General features: G+C 39.1%; 1 protein-coding gene and 1 long non-coding RNA gene across 4 annotated transcripts; one reads left to right on the plus strand and one right to left on the minus strand.

Annotated features, from left to right (window-relative positions):
* Positions 1 to 1,237: 1,237 nt before the first annotated feature.
* GABPB2 (GA binding protein transcription factor subunit beta 2) lies at positions 1,238 to 27,161 on the minus strand. 3 transcript variants are annotated; one of them, XM_019955911.2, is made up of 9 exons: positions 27,004 to 27,161; positions 23,225 to 23,364; positions 21,659 to 21,826; positions 20,920 to 21,114; positions 18,807 to 18,945; positions 13,384 to 13,500; positions 11,440 to 11,625; positions 7,268 to 7,398; positions 1,238 to 7,146 (listed from the first exon to the last, which is right to left on the minus strand). In XM_019955911.2, exons 2-9 carry the CDS (start codon positions 23,330 to 23,332, stop codon positions 6,847 to 6,849), a joined length of 1,344 nt encoding a protein of 447 aa, XP_019811470.1. In that variant the 5' UTR covers positions 23,333 to 23,364; positions 27,004 to 27,161; the 3' UTR covers positions 1,238 to 6,846. The 3 variants fall into 3 exon arrangements, with proteins under 3 accessions (XP_019811470.1, XP_070641823.1, XP_019811479.1); XM_070785722.1 differs by lacking the exon at positions 20,920 to 21,114; XM_019955920.2 differs by lacking the exon at positions 13,384 to 13,500.
* LOC109555299 (uncharacterized) lies at positions 26,569 to 27,808 on the plus strand. The gene is made up of 2 exons (XR_002180250.2): positions 26,569 to 26,693; positions 27,157 to 27,808. It is a non-coding gene; the product is annotated as an uncharacterized lncRNA (long non-coding RNA).
* Positions 27,809 to 27,831: the final 23 nt, after the last annotated feature.

Below are 27,831 nucleotides of genomic sequence, written 5' to 3' on the forward strand. Positions count from 1 at the left end.
CCACAAAGATCATATATCCATTTATGAGGTACCTGCCAGATGTACCTTATAGTTAATATGTACACAGTATTATTTACCAAAAAGCAATTATCCACATGCAGCCTAATACATGGTGAGTGTTCAGTTTCCTAAATACTGACTTTGAGAGGTTACCTGGAGATTCTAATGTTGAATACTGATACTTAAATGTCCTTGATTTTGGTATTACCCTCCTTTATTTAAGAAAGGCATCTTTACTGCCAATGGAGCAGCTTTTGAGAACACCATATATTAGTAGCTCAGCTCGTAAAGAATCCATCTGCAATGTAGGAGACCCCGGTTCAATTCCTGGGTGGGGAAGATCCCCTGGAGAATGGATAGGTTAACCACTCCAGTATTCTTGGCTTTCCCTGGTGACTCAGCTGGTAAAGAATCTGCCTGCAATGTGAGAGACCTGAGTTCGATCCCTGGGTTGGGCAGACCCCCTGGAGAAGGGAAAGGCTACCCACTCCAGTATTCTGGCCTGGAGAATTCCATGGACTGTATAGTCCATAGGGTCGCAAAGAATTGGACACAACTGAGCGACTTTCACATATACTTGATGGGGACACCTTAGTAGCCAGCCAGACAGATGCCTTCAAGCCTGGCTATCAATGGGCATTGTACCACAACCAGACTGCTACTCATATTTACTTAGTAAATGTGTGCTGAATTGGACTGAGATAACACCAAGCACCTTATTAACCAAGAGTAGCTTAGAAGTTAGCAGAGCAAATCAACTGTCCCAGCCTCCCTGGGCCTTATGTCCACCCACCCCGTCCCTGAATATCTTGGCATTGACTTTACTCCCACACAAGACACAGAATCACTTCCTTCAGCTACTCTTCTCCTCTCTTGGTTGTTTGCTTTTAGGGATGGGAGTGATCAAGAAGGGAAGAAGATATAAATTAATAACCCAGTCAAAATCTCTCTTCATTCTCACTTCTGTTCTTGCCTCAACTTGCTCTGCCTGTTAAGACTGTCAAATAGTAGCTAGGTAAGGAAAAGGTAGAGAGTGTGAATGGGTAGAAGAGACCTCAACAGGGGAAAGAAGACACCGCCCTCCGCCTCAAAAAAAAAACCAACACAACACCCTCCAACTGTTCCATTCTCATTAGTTCAGTTGGACAGGGAAACTTGCTCTTAAGGTTTATCTGGGACCAGGGAATAGATATAATTTTTGCTCAGGAGATGGAAAAAATTTCAGTGACACTTGAAATGGTAAGACTTCGACATTTTATTAAGAAATATCTTTTTATTTTAAATGATAGTACAAAAATTGTATATATATATTTGTATAGGTGTACATACACATAAATGCTTACACACACACATGAACTTGCTCATCAGATTCAAACCCTATTTTATTAAAATCCTAAATAAAAGAGAAGTAGATTTGTTTTCCTAAAATATATTGTACATAAAGCTGTCAGACAACTTGTAAAACTGAAGCTGTTTTGAGAAGCTAAGCACCCCACCTACCCTTTCTCTGGCCTAACACAAGTGGCCTTGGCAGAAGAACAGAACACAGGGCAAAGCCAGAGAAGGGAGCTGTTATCATTACTGCTGACAGAACCAGATGCCTGAAACCAATGAGGAAGCACAGGATATAGAGCGTGACCTAGATTAATTCTCAGAATTAAGAATAAACCACTTAATAAACAGAAAATATGTGGTGGGGAAGGCAGGGAATAGAAAGAGGAAAGACAAGTCCCATAGATTAGAAATGACCTGCTAATTAAGTCCCAGTGCCTGGGAAAGACTCAATGAGATAAGAACAATGGGGTCACAGAAGCGGAAGTAGTTAGAGGGGAAGGGGAGGAGAGAGACAGGGAATCACAATTTCCTGCCATTAACAAGCCAAACTGCTCTGTAGTACAATCTTGGGGTATCACCCCACCTCCTAATCTTAGAGAGGCTTAGAAAAAAAAAAAAAAAAAAAGGCAGTACCAGAGGTTCAAAGCTACTTAAACTGAATTCACATCCTTCTTGCTCTTGTCTCTTGGTAAATATGTTGGCACAGGAAATAGAATACTAACTCAGAAGGGGAAAATATAAAATGGAAATAGATAAGAGCTTAGAGCAGCACATAGGTGTGCTTGGCTTGTATTCCATTCTAAAGCTCCTTTTCTGGCCATACAGAGATGTCTACACAAGGAGCAGAGAACAAGAGGCCATTCTCCAATAAATCTGGACAAGGACTAATTGCCATTCAGGATTAAACTTCTGGAAATAGTTCTCTATATGCCTCAGGTCTTTGAGTTCTGGGGATCCATGATGTTGTTTGTTAGGAGAGAGCCACAGAAATTTCTCAAAATGATCTTTTCTTAAAGGGATGAGGTGTCTAAACCAGAAAAGCAGATGTATAGAATGTCTGCACCTTCTGCCACGGACATTTATCTAGAGTTTCTTTCCTATTCAGAAGTGTAAGAAATTATGCAAATGTCAGTCAAAACAGCTGCCACAGGAGTGGAAAGGAGGCTTGCTCTGTGGAAAGGCTGCTCCAGTTCCACCCCCGACTCTGCTCTGAAGCTTTCAGTTTACATGATGTCATCACACTACATGCTGAAGAAATCTCTGCAAAGCCAGGTACTGGCTCTCCCTAGGGCCTTACTCCTCAGGTTTCTCATTACTGCCTGTTGAGTGTGCCTCTCAGAAAAGGGCCAAAGTAATACTTTTTCTTCCTCAGTCCCTTTAATGAATTGAAAGAAACCCTCTCTAAAGTGTTCAATGAGATAAAAAATATTTCCAGCTTTTACCAGGTACTTTTTAGAATTGGACCTCAAAACAAAGAGAAAAGTGGGAAAATTCATATGTATTTATAAACATACACAATAATATATATGCAGCAAAGGGGTGTTAAAAAAATTCACTGGTCACAAAATACCTAACTTCAACTGGAGAGCCTTCTGGTAAATTCATTTCTTTTACAGCAATATAAAGAAAGAAAGGAAAGCCATTTTGTATGCCACAGATTTCTAGTATTACTGAGCAGACACAAAAATCTTAATGAAGCAATGCAGAGGCTGAAAAAGAGGACGAGGCAAAGCCAAAAATAATGAAACAGATATGACAGAGAAAAAAGGAACTCTTTTAAGGTGCTGAGTTCAAAATACAGAAAACCTAAAGCCAAGTTCTCTCATATTTCAAGTAAGAGACCTCAACTGTGGCATTATAATTAAGAGATCCCACAGAGGTAGTGATAGGAAGGGAATGTCCATCTATACATTTGTAAGTAATTTCCCTGAAGCCAGGAACAAGAACAGAAATATTAAGATTTATTTCTTTCTCTTATTTAGGGGGAAGTTTAAAACCATAATGTAAATGTAGGGTCTAAAATTTCTATATTAATACTGATACTATTAAAGCAGCTTTATTTTAAAATAAGCAGTCATCCAGGTTTCAGATTTTCCTGTTCAAGTACCATCTCTGAACCACCTGTCTGTTTGAGTCTCTGTAATCCAACCTTGCCAATAGGCCAGTTGGATTTCCCAAACCCAGAAGACCTAGCCACATTTTCCCAACTTCCAAGGTTGATCCAGAAAAATATGCACAATTATATAATGGTACTCCCAATAATGTCATTAATATTAACTACTACAAGGGATCCTGACCTACCATTCTCTCTATGGCAATACAACTAGAGATCAAATCCTATTTCCCTTCTCTGGAATGCTAAATGGTCTATTCCAGGTAAATAAAAACAAATGCCCTTTTAGTACCCACTCCTTTCCAAACATCACCCTTCTCTCTCTCCCTAACCCAACCCCTCCTTAAACCCCCGTCTCAGAGACCCCATCATCAAAAATGACTTGGGCTATATTAGATATTTTTTCTGGGTGGGAATGATAGGCTTTTACAGAAAAAGAATAAGAACCTCTAAACAGTTCCTTCAAACAGTAGGGGCTCTGTATACTCAGAAGGGTGTGCTGGATGGAATCAACCTCCATCAGAAGCTACCTTAGAGAGTAAGCTGGTTGGACCTAGATATTTTCTGCAAGGTCAACCTCCACCCCCTTAACAGGAAAGAAAAAAAAAAAAAAAATAAGGAACTGAAGTCAGTATATACACCAAGAACACACACAAAACACATCTAAAATAACACTTGGTCCCTCTATAGTTAAGCTAAAGCTCTGAAATGGAACACAATAGCAGCTTACTGTTAGCACCTGATTCACAAAGGGACTCAGAAAAAGGAAAAACATTGCAAATAGAAACAGGACGATTTGACAGCAGAAACCACCATTTTACACTCACCCTTACCTAGGCTGCTCCACTGCATTTCTCCACCATCCCCAATGGTGCAGACTAATCTCTGATCATCTGGAAAGTGCTCAGTACTTGGTCCAGGGAGAAAACCTAGCTAAGGTGGCCCATAGCCAAGATTCATTTCAAAACTGATATTTTTGTCTATAAGCCTCTAATAGCCAATTCTTTCGGGGCTTCCTTGGTGGCTCAGAGGGTAAAGCGTCTGCCTGCAATGCGGGAGACCTGAGTTCAATCCCTGGGTCGGGAAGATCCCCTGGAGAAGGAAATGGCAACCCACTCCAGTATTCTTGCCTGGAGAATCCGATGGATGGAGGAGCCTGGTATGCTACAGTCCAAGGGGTTGCAAAGAGTTGGACACGATGGAGCGGCTTCACTTTCACTTTTCTTTTCACTTTTGTTAAATTTGGTTTGGGGAGTTATGTTTACAGTCTATTTTGAGCCCTAAATGATTCTGCTACTCTGGAAAACTGCAGCAAATTACTTCACTAATCAAGGTAAACAGAACCCTGTTAACTGTCACATTTTATTCCAAACTAAAAATATATGTTTTCCCCATGATCGCTAATTAAGAAAACCTTATTCTAAACAGTCATTCAACTGTTTACTTGGCACATCTCCCTCTTGTTCAGTCTGCTCAGTCGTGTCCAACTCTTTGCAACCCTGTGGACTGCAGCGTGCCAGGCTTCCCTGTCCTTCACATCTCCCTCTGGTTGCTTCTAATTTATAACAAAGCAAGTCCAGGATGATGACCTCTCCACAACCTCTCTCTCTCCACCCATATTCCAACTCTCTTTTTAAAAAAAAGCTCCAAGAAATCCCAGCAATGAAACACTTTCTAAAGTGTCTAGGCAAAAGGAGCAGGCATGGTGGGAGAGAGAAGAGTAAGGTGACAAAGATCTGGCCAGAATCTCGGGTTCCTTACGTTATGGCACTGGTTGTCCTTATCCCCTCTGCCAACACACTGAGCACCTGTAAAGCACAAAAGCTCTACACAAGACCTGATCTTAGAAAACAGTGTACGCATCCCAAATCAGATGGATAAAAACTATACAACATCCTCAGCCTTCATCTCTCCTGTATTTTCTTGCATATGAGTGGATACCATGTAAGTTCCACAGAAAGGCACACTTAGCAAACTCAACAAAATTTTATAAAGTTAAAAAGTTTAACATATACACAATGGAGTATTACTCAGCCATTAAAAAGAATATATTTGAATCAGTTCTAATGAGGTGGATGAAACTGGAGCCTATTATACAGAGTGAAGTAAACCAGAAAGAAAAACACCAATACAGCATACTAACACATATATATGGAATTTAGAAAGATGGTAACGATAACCCTGTATGTGAGACAGTAAAAGAGACACAGATGTATAGAACAGTCTTTTGGACTCTGTGGGAGAGGCAAGGGTGGGATGATTTCAGAGAATGGCATTGAAACATGTATATCATACGTGAAACGAATCGCCAGTCCAGGTTTGATGCATGATACAGGATGCTCGGGGCTGGTGCACTGGGATGACCCAGAGGGATGGTATGGGGAGGGAGGTGGGAGGGGGGTTCAGGATGGGGAACACGTGTACACCCGTGGAGGATTCATGTCAATGTATGGCAAAACCAATACAATATTGTAAAGTAATTAGCCTCCAATTAAAATAAATAAATTTATATTTTTAAAAAAGTTGATATTAAAGCTTGACATTACATAAATAAATGTTTGAAAGCAAGTTGTTCTGACAGCAGACTACCCTCCTCATTGCAATTTCATAAAATCTAGCCAAAGCGAAGTTGGTATCTCGAGACCAGACTGTTTCCTAACCCCATGGGCCTCTTTTCTGGCCACTTTCCAGCATCGCAGAGGTGCAGCTGGAGGATTTGGGATCTACATACACTTCTCGCACATGAACAAGTTTTCTTTCCTTTCCAGTTTTTAAAAATTCTATTTTAGCTTCTTAAACGGGCATCTGGGCTATGGACACACAGTGGATGCAAATTTACTTAGGTGATTTCTTCTCAGGGAAATTAACTCAGGAGAGTGGGGAGTGCCTGCCTGTTCCTTTGGGAGCAGAGTATATTTCTTTGTCTTCCCCAAAGCTTACATCTAATCCCTCCTCCCAATTAGGTTTCTTCCCTAATGGGTACACATCATAATCTAAGGCAAAGTTTCAGGTCACTTGATGGTACAACTATTAAAGGCTCTGGGTATGTACATATTAGAAATATTATTTCAAAATCTTCTGATAGAAAGTCAGTTATTTAAAAAACAATCGGTCCATAACATCCACCTTTCTTTTACCACTATGCTTCAAGCAATGATGTGAGCTGAGAAATCTGGTCCTTATTATTCTGGACCCTCAGAAGACGTGTTCCCTAAATTTGGCTTCAAATTTTCCAGTTGCATAGAGAGCTTTCCTGAGCCCAAGTTGTAGCCTATAGCATTGTACCCTGCTATAATTTTCTTCTTTAGGACATTCTTAATTTTTACACAATGTTTGTCCTCTGTATTTTTTTTTAAGAGGAAAAAGATGAACACAGTACAAGTTGTGGCCCTTGCACATTAAGTTGAAACAGTTTCCATGGAAACTCCAGTATGAGGCTCTGCGGTCCCTACTGCCCCAGTCACTTCTGTCTCTCTCTCTTCCATCTCCCGCTCCGTGACTACTACAGCATCTACCTCAGCCACCTCTTCAACCATGGCAAAATCAACTCCATTGGGCTGTTGTCGGGCCATGGCCTCCAGTCTGAGACGGTACTGTTCTGCCTCCTGCTCTTTCTTTAGGAGCTGGTGTCGGTACTCCTGGGCTCTTCGATTAGCCTCCTGGAGGCGCTGCTGAAGTAGCTCTCTCTCAGTGCCTTCCTGTAAAAGTAAGCCACACAGGTGAGGATTCCTAAGAGCAGACAAAAAGACAAGGGTTCAGGCCTTGAGAAGTCTGGCTTTTGAGTCTTTGCCTTCTCTCCACCACTGCTAAAAATATTACCTTGCTTTCTTCCACACTGTTTGTCATCTCTTCTATCCTTGGTTTCTTAGTCAGTGGCAATTTCTCTGCTTCTTCTGCCTCTTCCTCAATGACAGTCTCCTCTGCAACCTGACCAGCAGGTACAGTTAGAACTATAAGCCAAAGGACACCAATTGGAGGTGATGAATACATAGTAAAACAAAGAGATTTTGCTTACTTTGAATCAGAAAACAAACTAAAACATATTCTCTGATATCTTACTGTTCATATCTCTTCGGATTTTAGAATCAACGGTAAGGCATGGCTTTGTAGAGAGAAACCAAAAAGATTAGAGGCACTAAGAAGACTTCAGAGGGACTTCCCTGGTGGTTAAGAATCCTTCTTGCAATGCAGGGGATACAGGTTTGAGCTCTCTTTAGGACACGAAGATCCCGTATGACCTGGAGCAACTAAGCCTACATGTGGCAACTAGTGAAGCCCGTGTGCTCTGGAGCCTGAATATCACAATTACTAAGCCTGCACGCTACAACTAGAGAGTTCGTGCACCACAACTAAATATCTTGCATGATGTAATGAAGACCCTATGTGCCACAACTAAGACCCAGAGCCAAATACACATTTTTTAAAAACAGAAAGATAAAGACGACTTCAGAAAGGAAGGGCAATGGTTTGCAGGTGTGGAAGCCATGCAGTTAAGACCCAACTCTGAAGCTTTTATATAAAAGTGTCTGACTATAAATCAGAAGGTGTGACCACTTAGCTTGCAATTCTGGAGGAATAACTTATCTAAAGTAGGTATAATGTCTTAAATAAGAATTTTAAGAAAACTTTCATGAAAGCAGTTTACCATCAGCTATATCTAATTTAACTATTTCTCTTCTCATAGATAAGTGAGAAAAGGGTCAACACATATGCATACAACACACAAGATGTACTGCACACCTATTAGAATGGCTAAAATTTTAAAAACAGTGATAACACCCAACACCCAATTCTGGCAAGAATGTGGAGAAACTGGATTATTCATAAATTGCTGGTGAAAATGTAAAATGGTATAGTCAAACATAAATTTTCATTTTCTGGGGTAAATGTCCAAAAGTACAGTTTCTGGGTCATATGGTAAATACATGTTCAGTTTTGTAAAAAAAAAAATTTTTTTTTTTTCACTGTAGAAATTTTTTTTTACAAAACTGAACATGTATTTACCATATGACCCAGAAACTGTACTTTTGGACATTTACCCCAGAAAATGAAAATTTATGTTCCTATAAAGCCTGTACATGATGAGTCATAACAGCTTTATTCATATATAGCTAAAAGCTGGAGACAACTTAAGTAGTTAAGTGATTATATAAAGTATGGTACATCCATACCATGGAATACTACTCAGCAATAAAAAGAAATGAACTACTGATACAAACATCAACTGGATAGACCTTCAGGGAATTATGCTGAGGGAAAAAAACCCTATTGCAAAAGCTATATACTATATGATTCCATTTCTATAACATTCTTGAAATGACGAAAGTATAATGATAGAGAACAGATGAATTAGTGGTCACCAATGGTTAGGAATGGGGTGGGAAGGGAAGTGGCTGTAGATACAGAGTAGCACAAGGAATCCCTGTGATAGAATTACTTTCTATCTCAACTGTGGTGGTGCACATACAGTAAATTGCACAGAACACAAACTCACAAATGAAGGCAGAGAAAACTGCAAAAAAAATTTCAATAAGGTTGGTGGGTTGCACCAAGGTAAATTTCCTGTCTGTAATATTGCACTATTTGTATATTATACAAAATAGTACAGTAGGCTTCCCAAGTGGCACTAGCGGTAAAGAACCTGCCTGCCAACGCAGCAGACATAAGTGACATGGGTTCAATCCCTGGATCCGGAGGATCCCCTGGAGGAGGGCATGGCAACCCACACCAGCATTCTTGCCTGGAGAATCCCATGGACAGAGGAGCATGGCGGGCTACAGTCCGTGGAGTCGCAAAGAGCTGAATTATGAGTGAAGCGACTTAGCACACATGCACAAAATAGTACAAAATATTTGTACTATTATTCAAAATGCTATCACTTGGGGAAACTGAGTGATAGATATATGGGATTTTTCTATATTATTTCTTACAACTGTACATGAATTATCATGTACAATTACATGTACAATTATCTCAAAATTAAAAGTTAAAATTATATTTAGGTTTTAGGATGCATTATGATTTTCGTTTAAAGCAAAAATTGATAGCATCAATTGATAGCAGTAGAAAGCAGCTTAGATATCTGCTAAGTGGAAATGGAAGTTTTGTCTGGAATTTAAAATTTCTTACAGTTAATTCACAAAATTTTGGCTTTCCTTCTTTGAGCCTGGTTAAATGCATCTGTAAAAAGTAGTGCAGTTTATCCAGGCAAAACCTTGAAAAAAACTCCCCCCCTAGGACTTTCCCAGTGGTCCGGTGGTTAAAACTCTATGCTCCCAATGCAAGGGGCACGGGTTCAATCCTTGGTCAGGGAACTAAGATCCCGCAAGCCAGAGGACTTTAAATTTTTATTTTTTTCCCTTAAAACAACTTCAATCTTAAAAAAGCAAAAAAAAAAAAAAAAACCCCAAAACACCGTTCTCATTTACTTAATTCTAAGTAGTCTCTCACCTACTCTGTGAGCTCCCCCAAACTTTAAGTGATAATGTCCACAAAAACATCAGTAGTATATTTCCAAATAAAATTCCAAGAACTTATGATACCAAAGCTTGGATTATAAAGGTTTAATTCCTACTCTTTCTTCCCATACTGCAAAGATCCATCAATTCAAATAATTTAAAAATTATAGAATCCTCATAATTATTTAGGCCAACTCAAATTGCTGATGACACAAAAGGCAATGATACCAACCCTCCTTTTTCAACCTCTAGTATTTCTGAGGAATGAAGTTGTAACGTTAGTTTCTCTTTTTTTAAAAAAAATTTTACTTAAGTATTTTTTAATAACTAATACATTCAGATGGTTCAAAGATTAAAAGCTATAAAAGCATATACACTTAAAAGCTTCTCATCCATCTCTAGCTGCCCAGGTGCCCTGCCAGAAGGGAACCAATGTTAAATGTTATTTCTGAATGTTCTTCCAGAGATAGTCTAAGTCTACAAATATATTAGCAAATATACATATAAACTTATCCCTTTAAAACATACGGTGTAGCATACTCTACACACTGCCTGTATCTTACTCTTGTCACTTAAGGTATTTTGGAGATCAGACCATACTGGTATATAAGAATCCTCTTCATTGTTTTTAATAGCTGCATAGTATTCCATTGCATGAGTAGGGTATACCATAATTTATTTATCAAGTTCCATTAATGACTTCTACTTAGGTTCTTTTTAATCTGATGATTACAAATAATGCTGTAACAAATAGTATATAGGTCATTTCTGTGTGTGTGAATATAAATTCATAGAAAAATAACTTTTTAACCAGAAGGTATGTGCAGCTTCAATACTGATGCATGTTGACAATTTGCTCTTTAGAGGATGCATTCACACTCTTACCAGTGATTTATAAGAGTGCCTGTTTCCCCATACCCTTGACAGCATCATGCTTTAATGGTATATTGGTACAGTATTTATATTTCTCTTGCCATAAATGAAATAAATTTTCCTATTTTTAAGAACCATCAGTATTTTCTGTGAACTACTAGTTTGCAATACTTGCTCTTTTTTCTATCAGATTATTGGTTTTACTCACATATTTTATATATATTAGGAGAATTTGTGGCATCACACTCCAGTACTCTTGCCTGAAAATCCCATGGATGGAGGAGCCTGGTAAGCTACAGTTCATGGGGTCGTGAAGAGTCGGACACGACTGAGCGACTTCACTTTCACTTTTCACTTTCATGCATTGGAGAAGGAAATGGCAACCCACTCCAGTGTTCTTGCCTGGAGAATCCCAGGGACGGGGGAGCCTGGTGGGCTGCCATCTATGAGGTCGCACAGAGTTGGACACGACTGAATCGACTTAGCAGCAGCAGCAGCAGCAGGAGAATTTGACTGGTTTCGGTTTTTTTTTTTTTCTTTTTCAGAGCTTCTTTGCCCCATCTAGGATATGGCATTCTCCATTTCCCCCTAACTTGCCCTAATGCTTCGTTTTTAGAGGTGTGTTGAGTGTCTAAAATATCTTTTAATAGGACAACTCACCTTGCTGTCCATCTTGCACAGTCACAATAAATGGCTGGCCAATGCCTCCAGCAGGGATTGCAGTTTGTATATTACCCAGAGGGATTCCATCGGTCACTATGGTGATGACCCTCTGGCCTCCACTCCCCACCACTTGCTGGATTGATGAATCAACAGAATTGCCCTCTATGATTTCTTCTGAATTAGCTAGAGATGACAAAAGTAAATATAAAACTACAGCTTAAAAAATTAGGAGTAGAGTAATTTCAGCCTCCTTGAAATTGATAATATCAGGAATAGAAAAACTTGAAATGCATTAGAACAGTATTTTCTAAAATGTCTTCACTGACATGTTAGCTTTCACCAGACAGGTTCTATATACAAACACATTTTCAAAATGTTAGTTTAAATATGCTTAAATTTGTTTTTATTTTGCAGTAAGTATCAGAGACCCTAATAGACAAATGAGCATTGTGACTCTCTAATAGAAAATAAGATATGCTGAGTTTCCCCAACATACTTGATCTTGGGACTCTTTTTTCAGGAAGTATCTTGAAAGTCTAAATAAATCTATAGAGCCTAGAACTATAACTATAAATTAAAGTAGACCTATTTCTATAAGAAATAAAGGCATTTAATAGAGAATTAACAAAATAACATGTCAAGAAGTCAAAACACTGAAGAAGTTTGACAGACAAAAACAGGTGGCTTCTCCCATCTGATTGATCAACAATAACATTAATAGCAACGAACACTATTTACTATGGGCCAGGCACTTTTCTATTAATAAGAACTTTACATGTATCACATTGAATAAAGATTTTCACTTTGGTTAGTCAATATCCCCAGTAACTATTAGGGGAAACAGCTCCTACTACTATGAAATTTCTGTATCTAAAGAGTCACAAGGAGAAGTTTGCAACAGGGGCAGGAACTATCCATATGAGATGCGTTCAGGCAGTTCAATGGAAATAGAGCATTCACACCTCTTAGAAGCAAAGAACAGTTAAATGTTAGAGCTGAAAGGACCCTGATAGATAATCTAATCCAACTACCATGTTAGAGATGAGGAGACAGACCTGAAGAAGTCAAATGATTTATCCAACATCAAAGAGCAAATTATAAAAATTAACAAGCACAAGTTTAATATGTTGCTTTTTCCTCTGCCATGCTGCTCATTCATACACATCTGAGTAGAGATCTTTATGATTGCTACCAGTTGGAAAAATAGAATTAGAGGAATGTTCTCAGCATCTAAATGTCTATGGCAGAAAGAAATCAACAATCTGCTTTCATTTATGATGGAGCAGATTGCCAGAGGGCTCCAGAAAGATTCCTAGATGACTATGTACCCCTATCTATAACTATTTGCCTCCTACCTATATGAAGTCTTAAACCTTTTCCCTGGAGGCCACTAGCTCTGGCTAAGGGACATGAAACCTTTCTGTTTTAAAATCAGAAGGCACTATACAGGATTTATCTCCACAAATCCACTGGGAATGCCAAAGTAACATCTCCAGTGAAATGAAGCATGCCAACCTGGGGTACACAGGATGGAACAATGAGCGAGGCAGCAGTCCCATGTATTTTGATGCTTTAATACAAGGTATCTAGGCTGCTATTTTGAATCATTCTATGATAGTATCAGTCAAAACACAACATAGAGTATTTCCAAAACTATGCTATATAAGACGAAACATTTCAATCTGATGTAACTCGAGTCAGTGCAAACAAGCTTGAAGCTGCAAGAATACAAAGGAGTAACTTACTCATTCTCTGACATTATTCAGCTGACTGATTGTATCACTTAGTGATTTTTCATCCTGATGCTCAGTGACTCTACATCCCTTTATCCTAGTTGTCTCTAACCCTAATTCTTTAACATTTCATGGAAAAGTAAATCTGCTGGAGAGTTGAAAACAAAAGAAGAAATGGTGATTCACCCAGCAGATATCCCTTACCTACCTGTGGCTCTGTGTGAGTTGGAGAGGGGGGCTGATGCCTCAGCAAGAGCTGCAAGGGTGGCCAGCACTGAGGTGGTAGAATTTGAGAAGTGTACTGTTGAGGAGGCATGGGGGTCACCTATTTTGGTAAAAAAGGCAAATGAGGTCCAGTGGAGAGAATAGAGATGAACTAAAATAGCTTATTAAATCAAAATCTCAGCTTTTCCTTAATCTTGCTTTCTAATACAAACTTATATAAACTGATTATCATGGTGTTAAAACTCTTAAGGTTTAAAGTTTTCCCTTTAAAGTGGATTAAGATAATATGCTTGGTATAGGGCCATTACATTCTCTTCATCTGATCATTCTCTTGGCACTGTCAAGGCTGAGCATCAGCAGCTAACACACCAAGAGTTCCAACCACTCCCAAGGCTGGCTGTTCAGAGCCCTTCTTGGCAGCAGGCAGTAAGCATACAGAGCATGCCACACCCCAAGCTAGGCAGTGGTGAGGGAATAGGCCCCTCCTGGGCTTTAGTCAGTCACGCCTCTTCTCTTCACCAGAGGTGAGAAGACTAGGACTGACCTCAAGGGCAAGGACAGTTAAAAACATGCAGTTTCACATTTTGAATGTCAAAGGACAGTACAATAATTGATGCTAAAAAATAACAATTACTTAGTTATGTCATGATGTGCTATTTAAAAAAACTTCGTTCATAACCTTTTCCTTTATGTATGTAATATACTTACAGCTAAGTTCGAAGAGGGAAGTGCATTAGATCTGGCAACAGGCATGCCTAATTTTATGAACCGGAAGTATTACTCAACACTTTTGCATAAATCCAACTTTAATAACATGAATTGCACTTCCCCAGGTCTTTCACTATAATTTCAGAAATAACTTATTGTACCAATCACAAATTAATTGCTGCTTGGCGCCAAATCCACCCTTCTTTGCCTTGTGATACTGAAGCTAATCCTATAAATATTTCCTGTCATCTGGCAGGAGATTAAGTTTTATCACATAGAAGTGACTGCTCCCCATACTGGCTATTCCTATATTCTTTAGAGTTCTCCTCACCTCTTAATAGTTATCCATTGTTACTAACAAGTTTTTAGAAATTAAGTTTATTAATTATATATTTATTATATATATTTATTGTATATACATAAGTATTTCTTACATATGTATAATAAAATTATGTATAATTAAAATATACCACACATGATTTTGTCTCCTGAATGAAATGGACTGATACACTTATCTTTTTTTAAAAAAAGTAATTAGTTACTTTTATTTATTTTGGCTGGGCTGGGTGTTCATTGCGACATAGGCTTTCTTCTGGTTTCAGGGAGCAGGGGCTCCTCTCTAGCTGTGGGGCATGGGCTTCTCATTGTGGTGGCTTCTCTAGTTGTGGAGCATGGGCTCTAGGGCGTGAGGCTTCCACAGTTGCAATTGCTGGGCTCGCGACCACAGGCTCAGTCAGTTGTGGGGCACGGGCTTACTCTGCACCATGTACAAACCTGTATCTCCCGCACTGGCAGGCAGACTCTTTACCTCCGAACCACCAGGGAAGCCCTAAATGTACTCTTACTTTTTGTTTTCTCAATAATATACCTTAAAAAAAGTCAGTTATCTGTAAAATACTTTCAAAGCTTTTGGATAATGACTGTGGGAGTGAAGATAAGGGTGGAGAAAATAATGATATGCTTATTTCAATTCTCTCATACTCAAGGAACCCAGTGAAACACAGTGCGTGACCTCTAGAAAGAGCTTGTGTCAATCTAATGACCTTGTAAGAGCAAGATTAGCTATAGCTTATACTCTAATTTTCCTGCTTAGTTCATGTTTTTCTTATCACTCAGACTATCATACCAAGTGCTGACATAAGAACTCACAAATGAAACAAACAAGGGACAAGCAAGTTTTAGATACATCCCTCATGGAGGTTGGAATATATGTGACAGTAAGTCATTAACAATAAAAAATACACTGCTATTATTTTATCACAGTTAAATACACACAGACAAACACACAAACAAGGCTGTTACACTTAAAGTTCAAGTAGGACAAATCAGGTAGGCCACCAAGCTAAAGGAGACTACTTGTGTAGAACTGCTTCATGAAAAAGGCATTATATACTTTTTAGCATATGATGATTCCAACCTAAGGGTATTTGTTCTCCCTCTAATTCAAACATAATGACTCACCCAACTTCTCTTCAATAACAAGATGAAGAAAGAACATTTGTGAAAAATTAGGTTTAGTATTCTGATAGAATACTAAATTGAAAAGTTGAAACTGAAAAGAAATGATACAAATGATCTCTTTAGACTTATCCCAGAGAGTTCTGGAAAAATAAAGTACCTTATTGTTAAACAATGCTAATTGCTTCGTTTTAATACAAGACCCCCATCAATAAAGTGAAATGTGCATGGCTGCTGGAAGGAAAATGGCATTGTTAGTGACAATTTGTTACCTACTCAGAATGTGGCTTATATAAATAAACTCTTCAGATCAGGATTAGGGGCATGTGCTATGGTTGGCTAGGCAGTCTCACCAAGTCAGTGAAAACTGGTGGTGGTGGTTTAGTCGCTAAGATTCAGAAAAATTAAGTAATTTGCCCAGGGTCATGCAGCTAGTGAATCTCAAGAGCCCAGATTAGAACCTATGTCAGATTCCAAAGCCTGTACTCTTTATGAACCAATACAAGGCAATTCGTACTTGACTTTGGAGTGCATCTTATGATTCTACAGAAAAAGGAAATTTATCTTCATAACTCTGTTTTGCCCTGATTAATATTTAAGTTAAGTCTGCCTTCTCCAGTCACTGCAGTTTGATGGTGGCACTGATGATAACTGATATCTTTAGTCACAAATGGAAAATTGAAAGCAATCTTTACAGTCTGGATTTTGGTATCAAAAATATCCACCAAAATGACAATCCTGGGATACTTACAGTTAATTCTTATAAAAAAAAATTTATGTATTTATTTTATTTTGGGCTGTGGTGGGTCTTCGTTGTGTGTTCGGGCTTTTCTCCAGTTGAGGCAAGCAGGGGCTACTCTTCGTCGAAGTGCACAGGCTTCTCACTGTGGTGGTTTTTCTTGTCTCAAAGTATAGGTGCTAAGTGTGTGGGCTTCAGTAGTTGCAGTGTTTGGGCTCAGTAGTTGTGACTCCTGGGCTCTAAAGCACTGGCTCAGTAGCTGTGGTGCACAGGCTCAGTTGCTCCACAGCAAGTAGGATCTTCCTGAACTGGTGTTGCTTGCATTGCAAGGCAGATTCTTAACCACTAGACCACCAGGGAAGCCCACTTTCAGTTAATTCCTAAAAATATTGTTGGATGATGGGAAACAAGAGGGCTTCTCCACCATTCAGGAAAAGAAAATCTTTAAACCCAGTTCAACAACACAACCCGAATTTGACTTAGAACTTTTCTCCTTTCTTTTATGTGCACTGATAGGCCAATCCCCTCAAGGGAAACAGCTAGGTAGAACTGCTTCATGAGTAGGATGACACCGGAGAGATCAGCTCTAATTATGAGAGGGTTCAGCAATTTCAATTTGCTGCTGTCAACATACAGAAGAGAAAAAAGGAGTAGGTTTGCCAGAAGCAACATGACAAGCATGATATAGGTCCACAGGAACCAAGGCTAAGAATCCTTATGCTGCACGCCTTCAACTTTGTTTATCATTTCAGGTAAGAGTCTGGAGAATTTCAGTAGTTAGACTAAAGACTTAATTCTAGCCCATGTTGTAAACATATTACTTTATTGGCTTCTAAAAACTTTTGAATTAAAAAAACACTTGCTCTAATCAGTGCGGCATGAACCACAACAAACCCAAATGGCTGTGAATATTCTGATTACATGTATACATATATTTAAGATAAACTTTTTGAATCATCCAGCTGAAAACTAAAGCATAGCAATTTTAAATGACAGTTGATAGCTTATAAAATGAAGGGCACTACTGCCCCCTTGTGGGCCTGAGAGAGTCAACCTTCACTGAGAAGTTACATTTTCATTCAACATTAGCTATTACTGAAGCCCTGCTATAAAATGGGTACTGAAATACAAAATCTCAGTCTCACCACAACCTCGTGAAGTAGATTATTATATTCTAATTTAATATATAAGTACAGAAGGCTTAGGGAAGTAAGTAGTATTTCTAAGGTCAAGTATCTTGCTGCTGCTAAGTATCTTAGCCAATTAATAAATCAGTATTTGAAAGCAGTTCTGGAATGCAAAAACCTTTGTATACTGTGTATCTATTCTTTCTAGTTTATACTGCCTCTCAATAATAATACATCAGTCAAGATCCTCCTCTGATATTTTACAAACAACTATGAATGCAGTTGCAATTTTTAAATGAAAATCAGAAAAAGAAAAAGAAACCCAGGGTCAGTAGGAACATTTATTTAAATGAAGACATAATCTCCTCATTGTAAAAAAATATCTGTAAGGAGATGTTGAAAATAAACTTGATTTGTTCTTTTTTATTTAAAAAAATTTATTATAGTTGATTTACAATGTTGTACTAGTTTCTGCTGTACAGCAAAATTAGATTTGCTCCTTTCTAGATAGATTTTTTATTTTTATTTAAAACATAAATACTGTGTACTGGTGGTACAGTAGATAAGACTCTGCCTTCCAATGCAGGGGACGAGGTTTGATCCTGGGTCCAGGAGGATCCCACATGCTGCAGAGCAACCAAGCCTACTAAGCTAGTGCTCTAGAGCCCACGAGCTGCAACTACGGAGCCCACACGCAGCAAGTGCTGAAGCCCACACACCTAGAGCCTGCGCTCCTCAATAAGAGAAACCACCACAACGAGAGCCTGTGCACCCAACTAAGAGTAGCCCCCACCTGCCACAACTAGAGAAAGCCTGAGCAGCAACAAGGACCCAGAGCAGCCAAAAATGAATAAATTAAAACAAATACATACAAGTGTCAAAAGAGCAACACCAAGGGCGTTTCTTCGCTATATTGTTGTTTTATATGTTCTCAAGAACAAATCAGGACTCTTCAACTTTAGTCGAATAACCATACTCACCTCTTTTATATCAGCATCCAACAACCATTTATGTTTATTTTCTTATTTGTTACTGATTTAGACTATAAATATTTAACTATTTTCCTTAGCAGTACCATATTAAAGCACCTTATATTTTCATTTTGGGGTCAGACATAACCCTTCAACAGATTAATCTGTAGGATATTTTACTTTTAACACAGTCAAGCATTTATGTATAATCCTAAAGTATGATCTTCCCTTCCTCCAGAAAGAATAAAGCATTAGCTTTAAAATCTATTATAAATCTTCCATTTGGGGAATATTTTAATAAAGGAGGGGATATCAGACAGAGTATCTATTCATCTTATTAAAAAAACCTGTAATTCGGGTTCATTTTAAGTCTAAAATAAATGTCACATTATCAGAACATCACCTGAGGTTGTCTTGGTGCTGGCTGAAGAAACAAGGCTTGCGAGGTTGACAACTTCTCCTGACGTGAAGATGAATGGGGTAGCCATAGTCACAGGGTTGGCTCTCTCGGGATTAGCATTCACCTGATTCTGCATTGCTTCCTATAAAACAACACAAGATATTTCAAAGTAAGAACACTTACTAACTAGCCTCAGTTATATAGTTACTGAACAGCCATGCCCTCTCCCCCCGTCAATGCTCTGTCAGGCAGATCTAGTTCCGGCACACAATGTCCTAGGGACCTCAGAGTTCTCATTACCACCACTGTTTTTTTCTCAGACCAGGGCAACAGAGAGCTTAGGTTGCTTTCCCTATTACTTCTACCTTAAAAAAAAAAAGGTGTATATTTGCAAAGACTTTTAGACAATTCACTTAACCTCTCTGGACCTGGCTTTTAATTTGAAAAATAAAAGGGTAGCCTAAAAAGGAATTTCCAGCACTAATATTCTATGATCAATTATGTATAAACATGGTGCTAGCTGAAGATCCCTGCAGAGAATCTACAGAGAACAATATTCTCCAGAGTTTTGTCCAACTACTTATTCCATTCTGCCACTGAAGAAATCCCTAAGAGAATATATAACAAACAATCAAATGAGCACCAGATTTTAAAGGCTATTTTCATACACTGCATTTTTGCTTTCAGGGATATCTGCACAATTTTGGTATAAAGATGCTTATCTCTATTTTATTTCGTTGGCTATTTTTTTTTTAACACACAACTATCCCTTTGCTACGAGTTTCAATTGAAGCAGATTATCCATTCTCTGGTTACCGTAAAATTCCTTCTTGAACCTGCCCCTTCTACCCTCCATATCACTTCCTTAATTCTAGCCCTCATTGACTCTTGCCTGGCCTAATGAAAGTCACTAGACGGTAAAGAATCTGCCTGCAATGCGGGACACACAGATTTGATCCCTGGGTTGGGAAGATCCTCTGGAGAATGGAATGGCAATCCACTCCAGTATTCTTGCCTGGAGAGTCCTGGAGACATAAGAGCCTGGTGGGCTACAGTCTGTGGGGTCACAAAGAGTCAGACACGACTGAGCGACTAACACTACTACTACTACTATACGGTCTTTAGCATTGTCTTCTCTCTCAGGTCTGTGTACCGCACTTCAAACAATTACCTTTTTAAAAAACTTTCTCGTATCAATCCTATATTTAAAAGCTTCTATTGAAACATCACAAAATGGCCCATACTCTTGCACACCCCTATGTTCAGAACTCTGCCTTTCAAGTCTTAGCTCCTGCCACTCCTAAACTCTGCTTCTCTTGACCAATCTCTAGGCACAGAACTATTAATACGTACTCTTTCCTGATCATTCCATGCCCTTTCACACTTCTGTGTCTTTGATTTGCTTTTTCTAGCCTAGAGTATCATTTTCTCACATCTCTGCCTAATGCTCCTTCAAAACTCAGTTCAGAGTCTACATATACTTTGATCTTTGCCTTAAGCATGATCAAAACTCCCTCGTAACACCTACCAGGTATCTGTTTATCATCATAGTGTTACATCAGTATAGTACTGTACTGCTTTATATTTTCTCTTTACCTTCATTATGCTGTAAACACTCCAAGGACAGGGCTATGCCCTATTAATCTTTGTATCACTCATCCTGTTATTTCTGATATATACATACTGGCTTAAGAAATCAATGGATGATACCATCACAGCTGATTTTTAATTCTGAGATAGTTTCCTTACGACTCAATATGCTTTAGAGCTATGTTCTATCTCACATCAGTTGATGTATGTTCATAAAACATAAAGAGGCTTTTCATATTATCCCAAGTCAAGCTTAATTAAAAAGGGAAATTTTCATGGAGAAAAAAAATTTCTAAAGCCACATAAATCTCATTTTTGTACTGGTCACAACATTGCTCTTCAATCACCACAGATAATTCAGGGGTTTATAGAATTTTTTTTTAAGATATTAATGACAATCACAAGATTGAGACATAATGAAAGTACTACTTTGATAAGATACAGAAAATTCAGTTTTGATTCAGCTCCTACGAAAAATCCTTAATTTCAGCTGAAGTATACTGTGGTGGTATAAAAAGAACAGGACCTGAAGGATGACCAGAATCTCAGCATTGTTCTTCTCCAGGGCTATGTCAAAAGCAGATTTATCAAACTTGCTGAAAGCATGGACATCAGCTCCATATTTGATAAGCAGCTCTACAACATCTCGATGGTGGTGCTCTGTGGCCCAGTGCAGAGCTGTCATCTTTAGCATGTCCTTGGCATTCACATCTGCACCATTCTGTCATAAAAAAGTAATTTTTTTCAAAGAGATACTGGTTATAGTAGCACAGGTGCAATATCCCATCACCAGATACTGAGGATTTCCATAGTGATTACACATACTCAAATTTAGAAAGGTTTAAGAAATATCAAGGGAAAAACACGTCTAAAATTCTCCTGCATGCTGACAGACACAATGCCTTCAACGAGAGAGTCTTTTAAGGACATCACTGGGAAATTATAACAGATGGGAGAGAAAGGGGAAAAGAACAGATTTTTGTTGCATTTATTAACAGTAAGCTGAGTGCCTGAAACAGGCATAAGAGCAAAGAACACCTGCAGAAGAAGAATGAAGAACAATCAATAGTCTGTTTCGCCTTCAAAAGATTAGAAAGTAAAATACTCATAGCTATGATGACTCTTGAAAGAGCTACAACTCAGTGCTATAAACTGTCCTAAAGTTAATCTTTTCCAACCTAGTTTCCTAATGCCTGTTTAAGTAAGAAAATAGAAAGGTTATTTGTCTTTTTTACAATATAGACCCACCACTATTCTTGCTTTACCCTAACAAGTAGTTCCACGATGTGTGCATGTCCATCAGCTGCAGCCATGTGCAAAGGGGTCCTGTCCACTTTGGTCCGTGCATCCCTGCTAACTCCTGCTCGAAGGAGCACTTCTGCTGTGGAATAATGACCATACTGGGCTGCAAGGTGGAGGGGTGATGTTCCAAGCTGTGGGGAAATAATACTCATTTAATATCAACTGTGTGCAAAGTCCTAAATCGTTACTGGAGGGATACAAACGAAGAAAAGGAGAAGCCTAGGTTCCTGTCCTTGGAGAGAGAATCTGGCTGGACACATAAACTGAAGAAATGATTTAACTAAAATTAATATACTAATGGACAAATAAACATACTATCAATTAAATAAGTGCTAAGTATAATGGCTTTAAGTCAGGTGGACTTAACAAGTAAAATTCCATAAAGGGTATGATTTTAAACAGGGCTTAGAAGGTTAAAAAAATAGAAGAGAGCATGTTGAGTCAGGAACAAAGTGGGGGGACAGGCAGGTTCAAAACAATTCTTGAGAAAAGGGCAAAAACTAGAAAGTGACATGTGAAATTTAGGGTGCAAATCTAATTGGTTGAAATAGAAGTTTGTTACCACAGTAAAGCAAAGCAGAAAGACTGATGAGATGAAGAGCCAAAAGAAAAAAGATTAGCAATAGTGTGTCAATAGCAACAAACAAGGCTGTATCATCTCAAAGTAAATCTTGTTACTATCAAAGTTATCTATCAGCATCCATTTGGTCAGAGATCTAGCCCTTTCCTTGGGTTATGCTCTTTAATTTAAAACCTATTTCATTTATTCTTTGCTTTTCATATATTCAGTCTCTCTGCCTGACTGGATTTAACTCACACTGTGCTTTTCAAGTCTATTTATAGAAATGTTAATCTCCTGGGTTTCCTTTCTTCCTTTTTGTGATGTGTTGGCCTCTAAAGTTATGAATTAATCACCTCAGAATAGAGGACACCGCTTATTGAATTGTTAAAATTAGGCAATGCTAACAAAATCTATGACTACTGAGCAAGCCCGTGTTATAGACTAGACCCTGGACCTTCTGACACTCTGCTCTCCAAGCTGATTGTTCGAACTCATGAAATTACACCTTCCTCTTTAACGTTTTTTTAACAGTGAAAAAGGAAACAAAATGGCTAGGCTATTCGTTATTAATGAGGACATTTTAGAAAAAAGGAAACCAGGAGTTTATTAGTTTAGAAATGTACTCTTAGTATACTGATTTTGTTTAATTTCTAGCTAATTACAGAAGCCTATAACCCAAGTACACTCCAGAGAGAAGTAAACCTTTTAGAAAATACTCCAAAAAACATTATAGAAAATTACAAGTATATAATACCTTACAATTACCACCTATCTATCCACAGGAGATTCGTTCAATTTGGAAAACTAAAAGAAAAAGAAAACCATATATTCAGATGAGACAAAGATAATGAAACTCTTGTAGGGAGACTGAGGCAGAAAGACAATAAACAAAAATCAATTCAGACTATTTAGTCTTTAAGAAAAAGGCTACTAACAGCACACGCTGGGAATAATTAAGAAAGCTTACCCAGTCTGTGGTGAATGGAGCACCATTTGCCATCAATGTTCTCACTTCATCATCTTGGCCTTTTCTTGCTGCTTCTAGCAACCTCTTCCCTAAGTCCACCAAAGACATCTTTATACATAGGAACACAAATTTTCAGGAAGCTGTAACTCAAACACAAGGAAAGATGCCTGTAAAAATATTTTTAGAAGACCTCTTGTATTAGAATACATATTCTAATACAAGTAAGATACTTCTCAAGTGGACTATCTGATAAGGCACTTCTTTTCTACTTCAATACAAATTGTCAGGTATTTGCAAAGTTTCAGGCCCTAAACCGTAGTTCCCTCACTTTCAATCTCCAGTAAAATACTTTGAAAATACATGAAACACATTGCTGCCTTTCTAGCTTAAGGACTCAATAAAACAGCATTGCATCCCTTCGAAACAACCATGGGTAGAAATAATGTGTTACACAAAAATGAATAGACAAACCAAGGATATTGAGACTTGGGTATGTGGAGGACACTTTTTCAAAAATGAACAGAGATGTCACTGTACCTGTCAGAGGTGCCTCAGCAATACCTAGAGTTTTTTAAAGTCATCAGTTTGGCCAGATTATATACTTTGTTTAAAGGTACAGTTACGTCTAAAATCATTACAGTTTTTCACTTAATAATGCTGGCATTATTAAATTGTTGTGAAAGCTCACAGTAAAATAAAAGCATCTGAGTAGGAGAGTTTTTTCCTCATAAAAGGCATACAGTCAACTCTGTCACTTCCCTGGTGGTGCAGTGGATAAGAATCTGCCTGCCAATGCAGGGGACGTGGGTTTAATCCCTGGATCTGGGAAGATTTCACGTGCTGGGGAGTAACTAAGCCCATCCACCCGTGGGCTGGAGCACCCTGGAGCCTGGTCCACCCAGGAGAAGCCATCACAAAGAGAAGCCCATGCACCATAACAAAGAGTAGCTCCTGTCTGCACAAGTGAAGAAAGCCCAAGCGTAGCAAAGAAGACCCAGCGCAGCCAAAAAAAAAAAGCTGCGTTAAACACATGAAATCAAAGGCAATAAATGATGGAGATTGTCTTAAAAAGCAACCAAAATGGCCATTTAAATTGATAGTTGTTGTAAAGTAAATAAGAAAGAGGCCTGGGCATAAATTCAGAGTTGCAGAGGATAATAAGTTCCTGTATGCGATGGAGAATTGTCTGAATGGTATATAATCACCACATATTACAAACTTTCCAACCAGTGAGGAAATGGCTGTTCTTGATAAATCTAATTTTTATTATCTATTTGCTTTCATCTTGTACTTTTTTTGTCTTAGTTGCTCTGTGGCATATGGAATCTTCCTGGACCAGGAATCAAACCCATGTCTCTTGTATTGACAGGCAAATTCTCAACCACTGGACCAGCAAGGAAGTCCCTATAAACTTTTCTGATAAAACGGTGGTGATACTAATAACTGTGATTTTTAAATATTGTATAAAATACATCATTTGGATGATGGGCATTATTTGGTGAACCAATATTTTTCAAATGACCCATATATGTCACAAAATATACAGGTAAAAAGTGTGATTCAAAGGAAAGCACATCAATGGGGTTTAAGGTAATCAAGTATAAAACATTCATTGACATGGTTTCAGATTCCTCACTGCAACTAACTTTTAAGAAATCACCTGCCACTTGTTGGGTTTTTGTGTAACATAGAAGAAGAATAATCACCATTACCTGAACAATCTATTAAAACACTCCTCTGGACTTCCCTGGTGGTCCAGTGGTTAAGAATCTGCCTGCCAATGTGTTATATCTATATATAAAAAAAGTATCGCCAAGCCCTAAACACGTCTATAGGAATCCCCTGGCGGTCCAGTGGTTAGGACTTGACACTAGCACTCCTAGGGCTGGGTTCAATCCCTGGTCAGGCCACTAAGATCCTGCCTCAAGTCACACAGCACATTCCCTCACCTCCCCCTCAAAAAATGAAAAACAAAACAAAACCCAAAACACCTCTACGATAACTGATTACAAAGGGAAAGAAAGTCCTACACAGGAATGTTGAGAAATGTTGACATGCAGCAGATTAAATTCTCCTAATATTGAAATTTCAGCTCTATTCTCTACCACAAAAAAATATTCAGTCGTAGGCTGAGGTATCTGCTTAAGGAGATACCTAGTTTGTTTCACATTCCTGGGAAGCTGATACTTCTGGAAGACAAGATCCTTTAATTAAGTCGATTTTAATCCCACTGCAACTAGTGTCCTTAGCTCCTGAACTCTAACAAAATATTTTTGAGCCCTCAATTTTGTCCACTACAGTCTGCCTTCATATATATGTCAATTTTATCACTTTCAAATCATATTTATGAGTCTGTGTATCAGTACCTCTAAATGACAAGTGACCCAAATGTTTCATCCCATTGTTTAAACAGGCCACCAAAAACCTTATTTCTTATTATAAATTGTAAGTTAAACTTTGGGGTCAGAATGTGAATAGGCTGTTGCATTCATCATTTGATAGGAAAAAAAAAAGTTTCCTAGATATGTATTCAAGGTTCTTTTCTTCCCTTATTCTCACTCTTTGCTTTTAAGTTAAAAGTAAAATGTATTTTTAAAATAATGGCATTTTGGGGGCTCTATGTGTCATTCTCCCATATACCACAAGATGAGAGATGCAGCCTAAGGATAAGAGACAGTCTAGGTACTTCTGAGCTCCCTTGATTACTAAAAACAAAAGGAAAACATTCTCCCTTAGTGAATGTACCTCCACTTTCCCTACTGATCTAACTTGCCTCCCAGGATTTTGGAGATGAATAAAATAACAGAGCATCCACTTCCCCTCCCAAACGAACACACAAGAATTTTCAATAAGTGTTTTTTAATAACTGATGAAGTGCTTGAGCTCTTCACAACAACGTACTCTATTACAAGAGAGTAATTTCGCCTGTTGATACAAAAATTTAGGTGGGGCACTTCTTTCACTGCTCTCAAAGCATATATGAACATAGATGCTTAAGAACATCTCTTGTGGACTGGGTGGATCAAATGGTACAATGAAAATACAGTCTCAGATGGCCAAAAATGTTAAGTTGCTGAAGGTAAATCATAGAATATTCTTTTCCATAGATGTTTTAAAAAGAGAGATGAGAGAGAAAGGTCCTTCTGGAAAGGGAGAGAAGAATGGGACGATGTCTGCGGGCTCAAGAAAATCTGTGAGAAAAGGAGAATGGTTAGGGAAGGAGAAATGGAATTGAAGAGTCCATGATCTGAAGACCTTTTTCTATTGCACACGTCCCCACTGCTCCGCCAGCTGTACAAACTGTGCAAGAACTGGAGGCGGAGCCCTCACTGCTCTTGCTCAGATTGCTGAGCTCATTCATAATCTTTAGGCTATTCCTGGGATCAGAGAGTTAGGGAATCCTTTTTCTCTTCAGTCTTTCTGCAAGAAGGATCGACTAGGGACAGGGAGCCAGGGTCTCAGCCTCGAGGTTAGCCCCCAGCCCGCGCGCCGCGCTGCCCCCTAGCGGTCACCTCTGTGGCCTTGGCTTCCCTCGGTCCAGCTCCCCAGCCCCAGGTCTTACACCCACCCCCTTCTTCACCTCCCAGTCCCCTCCCCTTCCTCCCGGCAGCATCCCCTTCCTCTCCTTCCCTCAGCCGCCCCCGCTCTGGCGAGGGGGCGCCGCTCCGACTGCACCGAGAAGTTCGGGGCCGAGCTGGGAAGCGGTGCAACTTTTCTCGGCAGTCTCCCTTCCAGCCCTGACGCCCCCTTGAGCCCACGCATCTCTTTTTCCCCCTCACCTCCTCGTCCGGGACGCTGCCGGCTGTGCTTTCACCGAGCCTGCCAGTTTTGTCCTGTTTCCTTTTCTAGTTAAGACTCCCTGTCAATGACGGTTACTTTTTGGCCTTTTCACATATGCATATTTTGGGGGCCTTTAACCCCCCCTCGTGAAGAAATGGAGGCAGCAAAATGGCGGACCCGGAAGTGAAGACTCGGCGAATATAATTTCTGGCGGAGGAATCTATGAAGAGAAAATGATAGGAAAACCGTATATGTATTCGAACAGGACGATGATGCGCCCCAGAGGTCACTGTCTATCCTCAGAAGGCCTTTTGAGGTAAAATAGTGTGTATTCGAGACGTTTTAGACAGGACTATTTAGCAAGGCGGAGGATTGTCGATTACGTGTCGTATAGGTCCGGCAGGGGACGGACCCGATGGTTTGTTTTGGCGCCAAGAACCTGGTGAAATCGGATTCTGCTCATCTGTCCCGCTGTTTTTTGGGTGTTTTTAGGAAAGCCATGTTTCGCAGTCCCACCCTCGGGTGAAGATGTCTGGGACGTTGCAGGGTTTGCGCGTGAATTGAGCTCTTCTGCCGGACGGACATGTTTTCCGCTACAGCCTGAACGTAAGGATCCTAGAGCCAAGCGGTCAACAGTTATTTCTTGGTGGGGGCTTAGAAGAGGATGGAGCAGGAATTGCAAATTCATTAAGGCACCTTACTTACCAGTTGATTCCCATCTCCACCTACCATTCGCCAGGAACTAAAGGACAGCGCGAAGCTGGGAAAGAAGACTTTTGAAAATAAATAGAAAAGGAGACATCACTGCTCCACTCTTTATTCGATTT

The sequence above is a fragment of the Bos indicus genome, chromosome 3, assembly GCF_029378745.1.
Source record: "Bos indicus isolate NIAB-ARS_2022 breed Sahiwal x Tharparkar chromosome 3, NIAB-ARS_B.indTharparkar_mat_pri_1.0, whole genome shotgun sequence".
Lineage (NCBI taxonomy): Eukaryota > Metazoa > Chordata > Mammalia > Artiodactyla > Bovidae > Bos > Bos indicus.